General features: G+C 33.6%; 1 protein-coding gene across 3 annotated transcripts in view; it reads right to left on the reverse strand.

Annotated features, from left to right (window-relative positions):
• The window catches only part of CRISPLD1 (cysteine rich secretory protein LCCL domain containing 1), a 48,439-nt gene that overhangs the window by 16,929 nt on the left and 10,708 nt on the right, over positions 1 to 20,802 (reverse strand). For 2 of the 3 annotated variants that reach the window (XM_032250964.1, XM_032250965.1), the window contains 7 exons: positions 4,664 to 4,782; positions 4,200 to 4,332; positions 3,204 to 3,319; positions 2,426 to 2,526; positions 625 to 765; positions 390 to 450; positions 214 to 280 (listed from right to left, as the gene is read on the reverse strand). In XM_032250964.1, coding sequence (XP_032106855.1) covers positions 214 to 280; positions 390 to 450; positions 625 to 765; positions 2,426 to 2,526; positions 3,204 to 3,319; positions 4,200 to 4,332; positions 4,664 to 4,782 — 738 coding nt within the window. Of the gene's footprint in view, positions 1 to 213; positions 281 to 389; positions 451 to 624; positions 766 to 2,425; positions 2,527 to 3,203; positions 3,320 to 4,199; positions 4,333 to 4,663; positions 4,783 to 20,802 lie in introns of those variants that run through there. The other variant, XM_032250969.1, reaches the window with a different exon arrangement.

The following is a 20,802-nucleotide window of genomic DNA, read 5'->3' on the forward strand; positions in this document are numbered from 1 at the left end:
CTTGGGAAAAAAAGAGGAGACAAAAAGATGTTAAAAATATCAGAGTTCTGTGTAAGTCCTAACTACTGGCACTTACATGAATTTAAATTAAACATTTCTGACCAAAATATCTATACTATTGTTATTTTGCACAATAAAAATCAAATATATGGAAGGACTCTATCCCCAAATAATTATATTTATAATATATTTATATATATTTATAATACTTACCATATCATAATGTACACTGCCAATAACTTTAGCTTTACTACTCAAACAGCCAGCAGGACATTCATACCTAAATGGAAGTAATTGGGCACAAAATTTAGCTTCTCTGAATGTCAATACAAAATAAACTTATTTCTTATATTCTGTCAATAAATTTTCAAAATAATAAAAAATATTACCTATTGCAGGTTGTTCCTTTGCATTGATCTCTTAATTTTACTTCACAAGAAACAATTTGGGCTAGAAAGAAAGAAATATCAAAATAACTTAAATAATATAAAAGCAGCTATAATTCATTATATATAGCCAAATGACAAAATTTTTTCCATTCTAAAAATGTTCAAATTAATAAAATCTTGATGGATATACCATTTAGGTGCTTTAAAAATTTTATAAATAAAATAGAGGTCTTACACATTTGCTGTGTGCTTATGACTTCGTTTCTGTTACTATCATCTGATCTTGTACGGACATGGGTGTCATGAACTTCTGACTGCTGTCGTTCTATTTCATTTGTTTCCTCTTCTGGAGGAGCATAATACCTGTCTGATCCTTCTGTTAGAGAAAGCATATTTAGGAAATATTAACTCTATTTTACATGTGCACAAATTATCAAATAATAACATACTTTGATACTCCTATTTAACATTTAGAACTAGAAAAATCAGTACTGTTTTTTGCACAGATTTTTAGCTTAGGGTGGTGACCTTAGGTACTGCATTGGAGTAAATGAAACACACATATAAGCCTTTAAGTCCTTGACTCATTTATGTTAATGTTTGACTAATATTCAGTGAAGCCACTTCTAAACTCTGGTTACATTTCAATGTATCATTGTTTGATTTTCATAATGGCAACATGAAATCCTCACAGAGATCTAATAAGGTCATGGCTTAGCAAAATCATATTTATTTTCAATTAAAATCATATTCTTAATATTTTCAGGAGGATCACATTTAGAATTCTCTGAAATGGAAATGTGGCCTAAAGAAGGACTGACATGCCCTTATTATTTATGACAAAATCCATTTCCATAGAAAGGTATTTTTCCTTTAGTTGGAAATTCAACATGCAGAAATTTAAATGTGACTATGGAGAATAATTTCAAACTTTGAATTTAATGTTTTTTTTTTTTTTCCAGATTGGCCTTTATGAAAGGCTTGACAATGGCACATTCTGGAGAGGTATATTGTTTTGATGCATTCCCAATAACTCAGAACCTAAAAAAAAAAGTATGAAGTCACAGGAAGTCAGCTTTAAGTAAAAGACAATGGTCATTGTTGAAGAGGCAGGTAGGTTGGAGGTTTGGACATTGAGAGTATGGAAAACACCCACATAAAAAAAAAGTTGCAAATTCTTCCAGGAATTTTAAATAGCTTGTACAACAGAGGGACATATATGGGCACTTCTTGTCTACTCACTTTGGTTAATGCATCATTAAGGGGAAAAAAGAGACACATCTCATTATGAGCACTGAAAAGGGGCTGCAATTGTTCACATATTTCCTAATACACTTAGTCTACATTATTCCTCATTTAATCATCATTAAGAAAAAAGTACAAGGCAGTAAGAAATGTTCACTTGAATGCACAAGAGCATGACTTTTTACAAAGCTTTGTCATAATTGTTTACCTTTAGGTGCTATAAATAGAAAACCATATTTACTTTTTAAGACATCAAATGCATTTCAGAGTACTACTTTTATAGTAGTTTTATATTATTATTATACTTTTCTTATTTTAGCTTGAGAAATTGAATAATGTGCAGTGAGAAGTGAAATATCAGTATAATTCACTGAGCATGTTTCAATAAGATACAAAAAGAGGTATTTTGTTAAAAATGTTTAAAGTGCTAAAAATAGTGTTAAATTGCTAACTCCTTTAAAAATGATGACAGTTATGGAAATAACTCGTCAACAATGCATCAAGATGATTTTTAAGACTATAAATATACTTGTCATTCTGGGGTAATTTCAAAGTAGAATCAGAAATAGTTACCTAAAATAATCATGGAAATTTAAAAATTCATATTAGTAAAACAGATTTATTATTCATATAAATATTTTTAAAAGGTTTCTTCAAAATATTTGAAATAGAGCTCTAGAGACTTTTCATGTAATCATTAAGTGCATTTCTGGCTTTTTTTAAACACAAGTAATGCAGAAGCTGGACTAAAATATAAATCAACATGAATGCTACAACACAACAGCACTTACCTTTGTAGCACAGATTTTCTCTACAGCCCCCTCCAAAACTAGGTGGGCAAGCAGAACAGGGCCGTCCATGTTTGTAAGGGGCATGCCCCCACCAGTTTCCCCTTTAAGAGATGATAGACACTCTATTAAAAAGTAGTCTAAAGGCATAACTTATAAAATATTGTGAAACATCTCTATATATGAACATTTTGGTGTATAGATTTAAGACATTTATATAGTTTTTTTACAGAGCTCTTTTGGTTACTAGGTTTAAATATATATTACTGTCTCATTTTGAAAATTTCCAAAGTAATTTACAACATACATTGTTAAAAAGTACAAAGTCAAACTTTTTCAGAAAGCTAAACTCTGCCATGAAATATTCACTTATATTCCATTGGTTTTAATAAAAACACATATTAAACTTGAATTTGATCCTAATTACAATTGTGTCGCATTGTTAACGTAATCCCTTCAATGGTCTTTATACAGATGAAAATACATTTCTCAATTAATGTATGGTTGTGAATCCCTAATAAATAATTACTCAATATTTATGGATAGTAAAGTAAAACTGAAGACATAAAAATATTCACAAAAATCATACTTTCATATCCCCCTGTAAGCATTTATTTTATGCATTAGGCAACTATAGTTGTTGCCATATTAAATAAACAGAATTAAAACAGTACACTTTACTCAGTAATACACACTGCAAATGGGAAACAATCAGAACATAAAGGTATTTTCATTTTGTTTTGAAAAACTTACAGCTGAACATAGTGTTTTGTCTACTCACTTTGGGGAGTAATTGCACACCACGTAGACAGCTTTGGGCCAAATCTGACCCCAGATGTTCATGTTATGACACAAATTAATGGCACAACCGATTCTGCTACTAGTTGCCCATACCACCTATATTAGAAAAATGAAAGGCTCAGAAAAAGCAGGCTGAGATCAAAATGCATAAAATCTGAATGTGAGAAACCAACATTTATCATTCAAAATGAACAGAGACTATATCAAAAAGTCTTTTTCCTGAGACTTTGAGTAATAGCTAATTCAATTTTAAAAAGAGAGCTACAGAAAAATACTGTATCTGGTTATAAAATGCAAGCATTTTCAAATGCAAACTTAGTAAATAATTGAAAAGTTACATCCTCACAAACACAATTGTCATTTTAACGTTTCTATGAAGAAACGAACAGAAAATCACCTCCTAAACAGCAAATACTGGAGCAAAAATTTACATGTTCAGATTTCTTATACAACATGATGTTTTCATCAGGCCACTGGTTATCAAGTAGTTTGATGCTGTCCTTAATTTTATCACATGCAGAGCATACAGAACAATTAGTCTGCTTTATATTCACTGATAATAAATCCAAGCAGCAGTGAGCTTTATGTAGTTAAATCTGCATTTAGTTGTTGATTTGGAAGTTTAGAACACACCAAATGTGAAAACTTAATATAAAAATATACATATGTTGCACATGTAAATATTGAATGTTGTTGGTAAATACTTTGAAAATGATATCTTTCTCCCCATACTACTGGGCCCATATTAAAAATGTTTGATATGCAAAATCATTTAAATAATATCTTTTAAAGTAGATAGTTGGACTTTTTTGTGTGATACTTTGTTTACAGAACTTTGTAAGCCTATTCAACATAATCAATATAAATTTTTTAACTATATTAAATGATATAAAAAGACAAGTTCATCAGCCTAATTTCTTTCATAGTTACATTAATTCAATCTGGGGGAATTAAGTATAACACCCTGCAAACATACCTGTGTATAATGCGTACATACAGAACCAGAACACCTGAATGGACAATATGGGTTGCATTCATGTTCATATGGGTAGCTAAAGTCTTTCACTTCGTCATACCATGCTTGTACATGATACGCTGGGGGCCTATATCTATTAGAAAGAAAATAGTCACAGAGGGCAAGTAAAGTTGGAGAAAATACAAAACTAAATATTGCAATTGGTATAATTTGGTAAAAATATGCTTTGTTTGAATTATTAAACTTAAATATTTATGCCCATTACATAACTAATAAATTGATGATTTATATTACGGTCTAAAAAACTGCTGATTGTTCTAGTGTGCTATTTATTTGTTGTTACTTGTTTCATGATTACTTTTCTTCCAGGCACCAAGCCTTTGAAAAATTGCAATGATGAATTAATAAGCATTTCATTTTAAACACTTATGTTTTCAAAAACAAAAAATTATTCCTTAAGATACCTTCCCCAGTGTGCTCCCAAATTCTGTCCGATTGATGAAAGCAAGCTTGCAGGTCCATGTTGCCACAAGCAAGTTTCAGCCCAGGATTCTGCAGCTCTTTCCAGCTCTACATCCCATGTCTACAGTTTAAAACAAAAGCAAAATGTGCACATGTAGCATTTGGACACTTCTTCAGAATATAGCGTTGAGCAGTTCTTACACCCTCTTCTTTCTTTCTTTACAAAGTCAGCATCATAAATGCTGGATTCTCACCAGACAAAAAATCATCCACGTTTGCAATAGTCTCCCAATCAATCTCCATGTTTCTATCTCTTAACCCTCCAAATTGCCCCACGTGTTTAGAATTACTTAAGTAAACACAAACATGCTGAAGTGATTCCTCTGTCTAAACACACAAAAATAAATCCCCACATACATAAAGTCCAAGATCCGTGCTCCCACTGTTCCCTCTCATAAAACATACAAGGCCTTGCTCTTGCCAACATTGTTTCCTCTGCCTAAGCATCCTTCTCCCAGTTATTTGTCAGACAGGTGCCTGCTCTTCCCTCATAATCCAGCTTTATAAAATCCTTTTTCTGTGACATCCTATCAATTCTTTTAGATGTAAGCTACCCCTTTGGAACTTTTAGGGCTTTGTTACATTCCTTTGTTTAGCACTTATTACATTGTAATGTTAGTATTTGTTTACATAGCTATCTCTTTCAAGACACTGTAAATTTCATGGAGCAGTGCTGCTGGTATCTTTGGTGTATTTTCTAGTATCTATTATCTGGACAAGGTGATTAATAAATGCTTGTTAAATACATGAATGATGAACAAATCTGATTCTTATAAAATATGTATTTTACACAAAATTAAATGAGGATAACTAATTCATACTTTTAAAACAATTTTTAACAAAATAATTTAAATTGCTGATTAAATTATTTTAGTGAAATGATTACTGAAATAATTTTGCAAGTTCTGGGTTTAGTATTCAATTTATTAATTTGAAAAATATGCAGTATAATATGTGTGGTGGTAAAAACACCAAGTTCAGTAGCCCTGGGTTCAATCTTAGCACAACAATTCCAGGACTCTGGGCATGTTATGAAGATGGGAAAACAAATCTGGGAATGGAACCTGAGGACACAACTTAAGTGATATCAACGAAGTTGGAAAAGTGCAGACAGTGAAATGATGTTTAGGAATTTAAATTCCTAGAACTTGATAAAGGACTACAGCAAGCGGCAAGGAAAAGAAAAGGTAATGACTGAAGATACTATCAATTTGGTAGGAAGGAAACAGGGAAAGAGAAATAGATGGTTATAATAAAAGTGTGTGTCTATGTATTTCCATGAATATTTCAAGAGTGATGTAATGGGGGCACATATGCCAAGTAGAGAGTAGAGCTATATGACTGGGACTCCAGAGGAAAAATAGGAAGATATTTTTCTGAAGATATGAATCTTAAAGTTATTCACCCAGAGATAAATTTATTTGGGAATATGATTTAGAACAAGAAGAGGAATAATAAGAAAATTCTGGGATTATCAAAATCTAAAGGGAAAAAAACCCAACAAGATAACAAAAGAAGCCAGGCAAGACAGGATAAAATAGGTTAAAGAAAAATTAATTAATATGAAATTATAAAAGCAATCAGAGAGAAGCTATTTTGGGAGTAGAAAGTGGTAACAAGTTTGAATGACACAGAAAACTGAGATTTCCTAAGTACTAATTCATGACTAAAGGCAACTTCAGATCAAGATGAGTGAAGAAATCAGAACACAGATCAATAATAAGTGAAGACAAAGAAAAAAGTACAGAAAATAAATGTGAGTTACTTTGTCAGTACTTTAGGGAGGAAGAAGAGAGATGAGGAAGAAGAGAGATGTGGCAGAAGCCAGAGATGCCAGAGTGTAGGGAGAATTTGTTCACTTGCTTTGAGTTTTAAAGGATACAGGAAATCTAATCACATCAATACACCAAAAGGAAAACACCTTAGGGAGAAAGAGGCATGGAAAAAAATATGCTTGAGGAGACGTTTCCTAATTCATTAATTTTTCATAAATGAACACTATTCCCCATTCCATTGTGGCTTCGAAATACCTATCAAGTCACAAAGGAAAATTTATACAAAATTAGAGTAAGTTTATTCTCATCGTTAATGTATCTTAATTTTCTAGCAAAACTACAAAAAAAAAGTTGATTTATATGCAACTAAAAAATAAGATCAGCAAGAGTTGTTGCTTTTCATAAAAGTTTTAATTTTACTTTGAATTATTGACAAATATTCAAGATGACTGGTTTTAAGATACAGACATCAGAAACAAATGCTATAAACAAATATTTATCACATATATACTTTATTTACCAGTTATGGGCATGTTATTAATTAACTTTACCATTTAACTTTGACCTAATTTTATAATTACATATAATTTTTATTACACAAAAGTATAATTCAAGTGTGGTCACTATTTGTCCAAAAAAGAGTTAGGTAAGAAACAATGAATTTGGCTGCCCAGAAAATGGGCAAAATGTTGATTTCCTTTTGTATCTAGAAAGTTGGAAAAGCAATCATCTCTCAGAAGCAAGCAGGTTTCCAGGTAGAGTTCCCTAGAAACACAGGTTGTCCTCAAGGGATAAATTCTTGTCTGCAATCCTAGAAATCAGACTCTTGCAGAGTACTCTAGTTATACACACGACATAATTACACTTATCCATAGGTTTTTTTAATGTATCAAACTGATATTCAAAGAGTAGCCAGAAAACAGAGGAAACAGTTCCTAGAAGGCTAAAAATAATTGCTTTGAAACAATTGTGATGGTTTTAAAATACCCTTCCCACCAAAGGTAGAGTTGAATTTCCCCGTCTCCTCTTGAATTTGAGCTAAATAGTGACTCACTTCTAATAAACAGAAAGAAGCTGGGAGACTTCAGTAGCTAAGTTGGGAAAGAAAGATTCTGGGTTTTTTTGTTGTTGTTTTTTTGTTGTTTTTTTTTCTGCTAGGATACATCCTGACAGACCTAAGCCAATGAATTAGAAGTCCAGTTACCATGAATAGGCAGCTGGAAAGAAAATATGGAGAGGCCACACAGAGACAGAGAGAAATGCAGATGATGCTCCAGAGATGTGATTGTCTCCAGCCTAGGCATGCAACCTGTGAGTCTGTGAGCCCTCAGATGATGGCAACACAAGTCAGGGAAATCGTGAGACACCTCAAGTGGGGACCATTCAGCTGAGCTCTTAGAAGAATCCTTAAAGCCTCTACTCAAGATCAATTTCCTCTTGTTTCACACGATTCTACAATCTTAGGTGTCAGTTTCCCTATGAAATTGAAAATAGATCCTTTTAAGAAATGATATACAACTAGTTCCAAACTAGTTTAAAATACTACAGTGTATTTCAAGTGTGTTATATTTCAAGTTCACTTATATTTCTGTTGTATAGAAATTGGAATAAAATGTAAAATATATCTTTCAAATACTTGAGGCTAATTTTTCTTATTTGTAAATTTGTTAGCTGAAATGGAAGGTAACTCAGATCCTTTGAGGACTAAAATTCAATGCTGAATATATACAATGCAAAAGCTGTATTTAAGGTATGACTTACGATTTTATTTAATCCATTAAAAATAATGAGAAAAGCATACTGAATATAGTATAATATTGCTAAAATAAGGGCATACATTATTTTAATGTAAGTGCTGAAGCAGAGGGGCATGCAACTAAAATTTGGTTCTTTATCAATATGAGTATTAATTAGTGACTAAAAGTAATTATTCAAAGAATTGAATAAAGCATAGGTGTTTAGGCCAAGTTCAATGATACAAATAAAGAAAAGTCTTAAAAACTTACTGAAAGAAATTCTATCATGATTTAACAATAAGCATGGTACATTTTTTCAATGTTACAACATATTTCAGGCTTTAAAACTGCCAATAATTCATATCCATACCATTAAAGGTAGGTTAGTCTCTACACATTTCTATTTAAATTCAGGTTTGCAAATTAAATCAAGATGGCCTAAAGAGCTTTTTTCTTCTTCTGAACTATTCACCCAGCACTAATTTAGAGTCAAACCACACTACAATTACCATTTTTCTATAAAATGGATACTTAAGTATTCATTTCTATACACTTGAGGTGTGCAAAAATGAAAACAACTCTATTTCCTAACCACATCTGAAAATTGTTCCTTCTTAGAGTATAGCTAAGTCTTCAATGAAGTTATATTACTTAAAGAAATATTTAGAATACTATTGACATTCTTTGTCACCAATGATCTTTTTAGGCCAGCATGAAGGCTTTCTCAAGAGTGTATATGAGAAATTTTAAACTTTGACAAATAACTTTCAAAATTAAACCAGGCCAAGCATAGTGACTCATGCCCACATTCCCAGCACTTTGCAGGAGGCCAAGGTGGTAGGATCACTTGAGGCCAGGAGTTCCAGACAACCCTGGGCAATATATGGAGAACTGTCTTGACAAAAAGTAAAAAATAAAAAAAATTTAGCTGGTGCATTATCATGTGCATGTAGTCCCAACAACTTGGGACACTGAGGTGTGAGGAGCAAAGGAATTTGAGGCTGCAGTGAGCTATGAGAGCTATGATCATACTACTGCACCCTAGCCTGGGCCACAGTGTAAAGCCTTGTCTCTAAAAACAAACAAACAAACAAACAAAACAAACCAGACCAGGCGCCGTGGCTCATTCCTGTAATCCCAGCACTTTGGGAGTCCCAGGTGGGCAGATCATCTGAGGTTGGGAGTTCAAGACCAGCCTGGCCAGCATGGTGAAACCCCGTCTCTACTAAAAATGCAAAAAAATTAGCCAGGCATGGTGGCAGTCACCTGTAATCCCAGCTACTAAGGAGGCTAAGGCAAGAGAATCACTTGAACCCAGGAGTCAGTGGTTGCAGTGAGTGGAGATCGCGCCATTATACTCCAGCCTGGGCAATAGAACAGGACTCAATCTCAAAAAAAAAAAAAAACAAAAAACTAGTAAACCTATGAAAACATAGTAATTTTAGTACTAAAATATCATAGAAATGGGAAATTATGTAGCTATCTAGACACATATGAAAATTTAATTGACTGCTATCCTTTGTGAAATATGAATGAGCATATGCAAGTCATATTCTCACTGGAACACCTGTTATGTTGCTCTAATAAGAGTCAATGACAGCTGGAAATCATTCAAGAATGCAATTTAAGCTAGCAAAACTGCTAGCTTACTGGTAGGTTGTATCACTGTATATTATGCAAAAACAGTCATCAATGATCAACTTTTTCATTCTCCTTGACACATAGTTTTTTTCTCTTAAAAATGTTTAGGATTTTCAAATATACTTCTTGACCATAGTAAATTTATAGCTCTTTCCAGATTTACATAATTTGAAAATTCATTTCCTGGGGCTTGTTCACTGTTTATAACTTCAAAATTATTATAGTACTACATTAAACAAGAGTAGAAGACCAATAATTAATCACTAAAAATTTATCTGAAGAGGAGTATTTTTTTGATAATTGAGGCTCCAAGAATGTTAATAAAAAACTAAAATGGAAGGTGTATTATTTTTCAAATAAATATCAAACATAATTTCACAGAGAATATCTAATGTTAAATATGTTTTTCATCAGTCAGCATTATTTTAGATTATATTAAGGGATATAGAGTAAAGTTTTATTAGATTATCTGCTTGATGCAAATTTGTGTAATTAGACTTTCACACATAAATTATACCCAAAGATTAGTGGTGGGGCAGAGGTGATGGGCCTTCATTTATCCACAAAGCTTTTTGGTAAGTTTTGTAATTAGTCTACCACAGAGGCTGAGATGACACTGAATTTGTTAAGCAGTTTATTTTGAAGAATTTTTTAGATTCCTCAATAAATACAATAAAATAGTAAATAATATTTTTTTAAGTTGACCAGCTTAACACCTCTAACCACTACACAGAAATAACTATTGACTAGAAACTCTCACATAATTTCATAATTGTTAAATGCTAGTCCTTATAGGGAGAAATAGGATTGTAAGATTTTTAACCATCGTAGAAACATTCACCAAACTGGGTGAAGCTACAATGAGTCTTTTAAAAACACAGTGAGAAAAATGTCTTAAATCGATAAGATAAACCTTTCTCCAAAAAAAAAAAAGAAAAAAAAAAAAACCTGAAAAATAGCAACAATTGTAATTACCTAAAAATTTCATGTATAGTACATAGGTAATATAGAAATAATTGAATTTGTTGTACAACCTTTTGTCAAATTGATGTAGCTTTAAAGGACTTCCAAGATAAATGCCAAATAAATTCCTCATTGGTCTTCGACTATTATACCATTAAGTAGTCTAATTAGATGACAAATACTGGCCTATGATATAATTCACAATATAGACTTTTAAAATATGCATTAGCTCAGACACAAAAAATCAAATACTGCATGTTCTCACTGATAAGTGAGAGTTAAAAGTGGGCATACATGGACATATAGAGGAAAATAATAGGCACTGGGGACTGCAAAAGGGAGGGATATGAGGAGGATAAGGAATGAAAAAATCACCTACTGATAACTGGGTACAAGTTCACTATTTGGGTGATGGGCACACTAGAAGCCCAAACCTCACTATTACACAAGATATCCATGTAACAAACTTGCATGTGTACCCCCTGAATCTATAAAGCAAAATAAATAAATAGATGCATTTCTCTCTGGCAAAGCAATAATCTTATGAAAACATGGTGGCATTGCATAGGCAGTTATGCTGGAAGTCCAGATGTAGGCTGGAGGTTCTAAAGTCTTACCTTTCCACTAGTGAAAGCTGAAAATAATAAGAAAATTATTTTTAAAACTGTCTTAGCATTTGCAGTAAGTTTTGAACAATAAACTCCCCAAACATCCTTCTTTTGAGACACATACATGTGCATGCTAAACTCTGAAAAGCACTCCAGGGTCTCTAATCCTTCCTATCTCAGTTCTGAGCAGTCAAAGGGTTAACAAAAGTAATGATGGCTCTAGTTTTCAATGGTGTTGAAAATACCCCTTCTTTAGTGCTGTGTGCTCTGGACACATACAAGCAAGGGCATTCATGATCAATTTTCTTCTTCTTTTATTATACAGTCAGAGACAAAAGTTTGCATTGTTCAAATAATTCAAACTATAGATAATTAAAATACATGAAACACCCTGGAAGAGTTCTCTTCCCAATTTAAATTGCTTATTTGCAAATTCATATCTTTGATTACACCAAGTTTGGTTTCTCTTTCCTTATCTCTAACATTACGGAGCTAAAACAAGTCTTTCCAAATTCTTTTGTACTTAAATCAAAAAGACTTAACTTTCCAATTTCACTGTTTATACTTCACAGTATCTTAGATAATACCCTGTGTTGCTTGTAGTATCCTATAAGAATTAACTGTAAAATAATATTTCTGGTGACAAATCAGGGCATCTGATGACAAGTAAGATGACAATGAAGAGCATCTCTATTACCTAAGAAGTAAAAGCTGTTTTGTAAGTTGCAAGAACACATAACCCAGGAGATTTCAGATTTTCTAATTATAAGTCCATGAGAGCAGAGTTCAAATGTTTCTGAAGTATTTAATATTGTTCATAACAGATAAATACAACACAGAACCTTCAATAAAACATTCCATTTAGTTGAATAAGAAGATAATCTTAATAAAAAGTTAAAACCAGGCCTCTCTTCCATTTGGTCTTGAAAATATGACAGCAAAATCTTTGAAATAAAACATAGACTTCTAAATATAATTTTTTGCACAGATAGCAGGAACACCAGAATTTTTCAGGCAGCTCATGAATGTAGAAGTGATTTCAGAAAATCAAAGACATATAGAATTATCTTTTTTAAAACACTGCTTTAAAATACAATTCTTGCTATGCTACCACTCCTGAAAAAAACAAGTTTATAAATATTCATCTTAATTCACTCTCTCCCCAAAACTTTTGTTTTTTCCTATTTAAATCAGAAACTACAATCCAAGAATCTTGACAGAGTAAGTTGTCAATGTGATCCTAACTACAGCAATAGCTTGACTTCCAAGATATATCAATAGTTTGTTATTCTATGAAAATAACACATTGGGCAATTCAGAAGACACCAGATTCAAATTCCAAATATAAAGGCTCATTATAAAATCTGTAAAGCTGAGTAATTTTTTTCCCAAACAGATATCAATGAAATGAATAAGTAAATAAATCTGTGCTGAAAGAGTGTGAGATGCTTTTGTGACTAAATCATCTGGTATTAAATGTACTATGGCAAGCAGCTGTATTGCATTCCTTACAATTCAATTACTTCAGGTATTTTAACTGTTGCGTTTCACCCACTCTAAATAGACTTTGTAGTTACATGGAAAAGGCATGAGGCTCAGATTTCAGAGGAAACACTTGTGTTACAGGGCACGGTGACTTTGCCAACTACAGAGAAAGAAGCATTACCTTAAGGCAATGCACAAATTAGGGTCTCCTGGAAATTCAGAGATGTGAGGCATGTGTGGCAGTGTTTCACTTAAAATCTCAAAGGCTTAAAACCTTAAAAGAAAAATAGCAACATAATAATTTAGAAAACTGCCTCTATATTTTATTAAAATTAAAACAACTTTTGTAATGGAAACATGCAGATATACTCAAAGATTATTTCATTTAAACCTATTGTACCAATATATATAGATAACATATTTAATATTATATCAGATGCATGATATAGGGCTGACTGTCTTTGTGGGGCAGCAAAGCCATTAATTTTCTATAGAATTACACTTTTTACATTTTCTATAGAATTTCTACTGATTAAGCTCATCTTATCTCAGTGTCAAGTTCCCCTCCCCAAGTTTGACCATACCTTATCTACCTCACTTATCTTAGTATTTAAGGAAATCCTTTAGTAATTGCCAATGTATCATATAATTGATGGTACTTTAAGTCTTGATCTCTACATGTTCTTAATCTTTTAAATCTTGACCTATAGACACTAGCTCACTTTATAAGAATAAACATCTGTGTTTCATTTATTCATAACCCAGTAAATTTTATATGGATGCAGGATTGATCTAAAAGTCAAGTTTACAAAAATGCATGATAGGAAAGGGAAACTCATTAAAAAATCACTCTACAGTATCTACTTATAAATTAGCTTACGTTTTATATCCAAATAGCAAAATAACCGTAACTTAGGTTTTGAAAGTAAATAAAAAATAATTGCTTTTATGTATTATACGTAGGGATACCAGATTTTCAAAATGAGATAAAACAAAAAAAAAAAAAAAAAAAGAAGAAAGTTCATGGACACATAGAAACTGAAATCTACAATGTGACACCCAAACTTCGATTTAAACCAAAGATAACTAAGAAACATTTAAAAGTATATTTATATACTTTCAATGAAACTGCTATATGACATTGCTCAGTGTCTGTATATTGCTATATTAAGAATTCTGTAATAAGTTTCCACTAATAATTCCTGCCTCAAAAATGATAAGGTGTGCCTGCAAACAGGCAGTGAGAGCTACAAACAACATATGGCTTCCTGTTTTCCTTGAATGCCACAAAGCTCAAAGCTGACTTAAGAACTATAGCATTCTCAATCAGATTTTTAGACATTCCTCAGGAATATCACTGTAGCACTATTTTCCTCAATATTAAAACAATGACTAAAAGGATGATTTTTTTAAAGGATGGTTTTCAAAAGTCCTTACTTAAAACTCTGAAAAAGAAGATGGTGCTAAATATTCATTTCCCCCACACAGCCATCTCGGCCCCTTACTGCCAAGTTCTATGTCTCATAAGACAGCTCCACATACTGAGTTACCTCAGGCTCTCCTGCCCCTGGCTTCTGGTTAGATTTGGCCAATGAAACACACAAACAGGCATTCCAAACGTGGGAGGTGAATTTCAGAATGTGTTGCCCCTCTGAGTCCTCTCAGCCTCACCGCTATGGTGACTGGGTCCTCTCACATAACCCTGCTTCCAGGCGCCTGTCTTCACCAGCCTGTGTCAGGACCACAAATGCCTGGGCACCCTGCCATACCCTATGGCTGGCCTTAATCCTGCCGACAACTCTGCATATAGGCCCTTCATTATATATATATATATATATATATATATATATATATATATATATATATTTTTTTAACCATTGAACCCTAGCTATTGTGGCATTTGTTTTCTGCTGAGAAATAAATATTTGAAAATAAAAATCTTTCACGGAATTTTGATTAGGGCATTTCTAACCCAAAATGCCCTAACCCAAAATGTCCTAACAACATGTTGCCTAACAACATACTAGATCTTAAGGGATGCTCTTTTCTTTCCCAATTCCTATAGAATCTGCTTGATTTGTTCTAATTAAAATGTAGTCTTTTTCTTCACATTTGGAACATTGCTGGTATTTACACGAGTAGGAGATAAATTAAAATAAAAAATTTTGAATGATTGAAAAATAAGATAACCACTGCTATCTAAAGTTCCAATGAGAGAGTAAATAGTCTTAGAATTCATATTTAAGACAACATGAATTACAAAACAAAGATCGTAGTAAGTTACTCCTAGCTTTGCTGAAAATTCTTGACAATTACCTAATTTAAGACCTTTGTTAAAAAAGAAATTTTTCCAAGATTCATTTCCAACTGGAGCCTCCAAGTACCCCTGAAGTTTAGGTCACACACACACACACACACACACACACATATATGTATGTATATATGTATATATTAGGTCAAGAAAGATCAAGAAATTTAAAGTTCTGAAATAATTTGTATTAAGTGTTTCATTTTAAAAAGTCATACTAATACTGCCAAATTATCTAAATAAAGTGTTTCCTCATGAGTAAGCAGGTAAGAAAATGGAATAGTACTATGCTGCTCAAGTCTGCCATGATCCACACTTGACAGAACAATTTTTTTTTTAACCATTTGGGCAAATCTGACCAAGCCTATATAACTCCATAATTGAGGCCTGGATCAATTCACGTAGATTTTCACTGCCATTTCCTCCCCACTAATCAGGTGGACACATATTTTCACAACTCATCATCCAAATGTTCTCACCATATTTCCTTCCACACAATGATGGTAACCTCCACCAAATACATAAAACATGCCTTTTCTAAGAAGCTTTTCCGGGTCACTGCTTTATTCTGAAATTCTTTATGATTTATATGCAGTTTAAAATATATTAATTTGTACATCTTACCATATGGGGACTTACGTCTTGAAAACAGTTCCTCATCAAGATTCTTGGCATTCTGATCACTGTATCTCCTGGAAGATCCTAGCCTGAACTTCAGAGGGGTTCTGGCCACTCCCAAATCATGAGACAGAGATGTCAGTGACCCAGTGCAACTCAGAAAGTCACTGAAATCCAGTGATAATTTAGCCACCTATCATGTTTATTAAAGAATGAGTTTGCCCTAACTCAAAAAGTATTCCACTAAAAAATTTTATATTTTACATAAAATTGTTTTATGTAAAATTATGTTTCACATAAAATTATATGTCTAAAATATATAAAAATATTTTATATATTTTATATTTTTATTGTTTTACATAATTTTATATTTTAAAAAAGAATACTTCTGGATATACAAAACAATGTTTTACATATCACATCAAACTTACAATGATATGTAATTATGTAAAACATAATTTTAGTGAAAAGCTTTGACTACAAAGAATGTTTCTGCAATTTTCTAATAACACTATTTTGTCAAGACAGAATTAAATCCTTTTCATTCTGTCCACTTTAAATTGTTGTTGAAAATCTCACCATCTTTTCATTTTTTTCATTCATCCCATTTTGTTTTCCTTACAGCTAACATAAACTGAGCTGAGGGCATGTGTCAGCCACGCAACTGGGAATGCAAAGATTACTATAGCACAGTCCCTTCCTACAAAGGAATGTGAGGCTACAGAAAGAGGCAAGGATGTAAACACCACAAGCAGAGGCATGTAAAGGAGGTTATGGAAGCCAGGGAACTGGGTTGGGGAGGCACTTAACTCTGTATGGAGGGTTTAGACAAAAGCAGGTTAGGCTCTAAGTGAGTCTTAAAGGAAGTAGAAAGTAGAAATTCATTACAAAGAAAACAAGGAGAGTGATAGGCATTCTCACATCCACAAAGGGGAGCAGGCTTGGCAAGATCTGTTCAGCATCAAAGACCTCAAGGCATATGGAATAACACTGAGATGTTCATGTGAAACAGCACTGCTTTGTATTTCTTCAGGTGGTGCTCACTTACTGACAGTACTCTTGATTTAACAGACTCTTGGTCTTTTCTTTCCACACAGGAGTTCTGATGTTACTATTCCATCTTCATTCAAGATCTGCCCCTCCTTCAACACTTTTATCATTTTGATTTCCCTTCTGTGGACAACATCTGATCTCATTCATTTATTATTTCAGATATCGACTGACATGTCTTGAGCAAGTTAAGATACAGTTTTATGTTTTATCACCAGTAGCACCTTTACTGGATTGTCCAGCATTTTGGTTACTCTGTATTGTTTGAGTTGCAACAACATACAGGGGACATTCTAGAAACAGTAATTCCCATGTTCACTCCTACTCTTGCCTAATAGCTCATTATCTTATTATCTAGTTGCTGCCCTCCAACCCTTCATACTTGCCCAGCTGATATTCTACTTCCTCCCTTCTTACTCATATGTCCATTAAGGTTTATTCTGTCACTGGCTGTATTTCACTTTTCACTAACCAGCAGAATTGTGTCATCAACTAATTTTGAGATTCATTTCCCATTTCTCCTCCAATTAGATTGACTTCAACATTAGGCCTTGGAGGAGAGAATCATATTGTTTAAACTTCTTCAATATTGTGTATTATAAGTACTTTGTAAAAAAATGAAAAAGAAATTATGTTCTCCTGCCTTTTAAAAAGTTACTACCTTATAAAAAGGGAGGTGAATGTGATAGTTGAGGAGGGGGAAAATAAAGAACCTGTATTTTACAATTATTTGTGTCCCAATTTAAACCTCACTTTCTCCAGGAAGGCTAAATCTTTCTACTTAAAATGAGGTTCCTAGAATAGCGACCACCACATCACCTGGGAGCCTGTTAGAAATGCAGAATATTGGGGTTCCCAGAACTACTGAATCAAAATCTGTATTTTTACAAGATTCCCAGAGGATTCATATGCATATTAAAATTGGGCAGTATTAAACTAAACCACCCCTTATTTCTAACCCCCTAAAGCATACCTACTTTCTTTGCCATGAAAAAAAAATGCTTTCTATCTTTAATATCCTCCTAATTTCAAAATATTTTTTGGCTTAAAACTTAAAATTTAAAGCATGCATGGCTTACTAAATAAACTGTGTCCCTGTTCAAATGTTTGCCTTTGATGTTTATGAGCTGCCAATATAGGAAATCTGCTCTTTTTCTCAATAAGCAAGTATGTGTCAGTAGTTGATTAATCATACCTTACTGATTCTGTTAAAAAATCAAGGAAATAAAAAAAGTAAGATATGCCAGATCAGTTTCAGGTTCTTATTTTTAGCCAGTTTAGTAACCCAGTAATCCAAGTTACATATTTGGGTCAACTGTTCCGTAATTTTCATAATTTAGATTCCTGTACAACCATCTGTATTTAGCATTCAATCTGCAATATGAATCCCAAACATGCTATTTGGTCTGTATCTGTACTTGATCTATATTATCTGATATCTGAATACTTTAAAAATTGATCTGTTACTAACATGTCTTTGATTATCTCTTTCTAATGTCCACATGTTGCCTAGTCAAATGTCTCCAAAGGTCAAGCAGGTGACACCATGTAAAGTGGCTGGATAGAGTATAGTGTGACCAATGGCAAATCAGAGAAGAAATTATTACTTTAAATCTCTGATTTTTGGCAATACCTTGACATAATATAGTAAACCTCTTTGTTGCTATTAAACCTCTGAACTTTATTTTTTAATTTTATTATTATTATTATTATTGTTGTTGTTATTATTTTGAGATGGAGTCTCTCTGTTGCCTAGGCTGGAGCACAGAGGCATGATCTTGGCTCACTGCAACCTCTGCCTCCCAGGTTCAAGTGATTCTCCTGCCTCAGTCTTCCAAGTAGCTGAGACTATAGGCATGCATCATCACACCTGGCTAATTTTTGTATTTTTATACAGATGGGGCTTCACCATGTGGGCCAGACTGGTCTCAAAACCTCAGGTGATCCACATGCCTCAGCCTCCCAAAGTGCTGGGATTACAGGCTTGAGCCACCTCGGTGGACTAAACCTAAGAACTTTAAAGCACCACGAAACGGGTTAATTTAAAGCACTTAAAAACTTCCCATACACTTGATTCCACAAAGATCCTTAAAGATCCTAACAGCAGTTTCTCCAAAACTACTATTTCATAATGTCCTATCCTCAGACCGCCTTCTTTCCTGCACTCTCAACTCAGCTGATAATCTTGCTTCATAGCTCACTGAGTCTGGGTAAAAGAGAAGCTTTCACATAATTCCCTTCTGTTTTCTTCATTAAATGCTCCAAACTACCTGCTTGTATATCAACAACCTCCAGCTTTTCCTGTTAGAATATGTGGGCTGACTTTGCAGTTATATTTTCTCTTCCTATGCCTAGTTTTTTCTCAACCTGTTTATTCTCAGAACCCTATAACATGCTCCCCAAAAAACAAAAAAGCAAAAGCTTTCCCTGATTTCCTTCTAGCTTTATCCCATTTTTTCTGATATCTTCACAGCAACATCATCTTGAGGAGATAATTACTTCCCTACTTCCTCACCTCCCATTCTCTTCTGACCTGCTTAATAAGACTTCTGGGCATTGCCTACCACTGAAATTACTCTTAGAAAGTTCACCAGTGACCTCAGTATTGAAAAAACCATTGCAGACTTTCCTCCTCATCTCATTCTCAGCAATAGGGAAAGAGGCTAACTTTTTCCTGTTGAACTCTCCTCCTGGCTCCTGGAACACCAGTCTATCTTGTCCTTTCCTCCAACCTTGCTGACCACTGGTTCTCAGCTTCTTGTCTAACTCCTGTCTGCTCAGTCTCTATATAGCTGTATGCCCTGCGGCTCAATATAAAGCATCCAATCCTTGTCCATAAAAATCTTCTTGGGTGGTGTTATTCAGTCAGTTCAGAGAGTTCCTAATAATAGCAATATGATTTCCATAGTTTTACCTGTGTCACACTACTTGACTGACCACTGAACATAACTAAGGATGACATGAATCTCAAACAAAGTTCAGCCAAAAAGAAGGTCCTGATTTCATCTTCAATTTCTCCTGTTTTTCCTCATGTCAGCAAATGCTTCAACTATCCACCAAAGAACTTTGCAAAAACCTAAGAACATCCCAGATTCCTCCTTATCCTTCACCCTTCACATTATTTACACCAAAACCAGTCAGGAATCCCATCAAAACATACCCTGAGACCTTCAGTGTCTTTACCCCATCACCCTGATCCAAGTAAACATAATCTTTTATGCAGAATATAGCAACAGCTTCCTAACTCATCTCTCTGCATTCAGCCTTACTCCTGCTTCAGATCATTCCCTATAAGGTAGAGTAATTTTTTGAAACTGGAAATAAGAGCAGGTCAGTCCCTTGTTAGAAACTGTCCAGTGCTTTTCCATTTCATTAAAAATAAAACAAATTTTTGTTTACCTAAAAGACCAAAAAGAATTCTGGGGCCGGGCACAGTGGCTCTCACCTACAATCCCTGCACTTCAGGAGGCCAAGGCAAGAAGATCACTTGAGCCCAAGAGTTTGAAAACAGCCTGAGAAACATAGCAAGACCAATCTCTACAAAACATTTAAAAATTAGCTGGGTGTGGTGGTGGGTACCACCTGACCATAGGAGATATTGCATGTGTGATAAATAAGTGAATGAGTAATTTTTCTGATCACATTCTTGAACCACTCTTGGACCACTATGACTTTATCCGAACTGTATTATCAGATTTCAGTGGCCTCTATACTGTTAAATGTGTTATAAAATTGCCATATCTGCATCTTACTTGAGCTTTATAAGCAGTATCTGTCAGAGCTGATCACCCTTTCTGCTTTTCTTCATTTGAATTCCAGGCCATCACGCTCTTCTAGTTTTCTTCCTAATTCTCAATTTTCCTTGTGGTTTTCCTTCTTACTTTCCCTACCCTTAGA

This window comes from Sapajus apella, unplaced genomic scaffold (genome assembly GCF_009761245.1).
Source record: "Sapajus apella isolate SASKATOON/1434 unplaced genomic scaffold, GSC_monkey_1.0 scaffold3, whole genome shotgun sequence".
NCBI classification, from domain to species: Eukaryota; Metazoa; Chordata; class Mammalia; order Primates; family Cebidae; genus Sapajus; species Sapajus apella.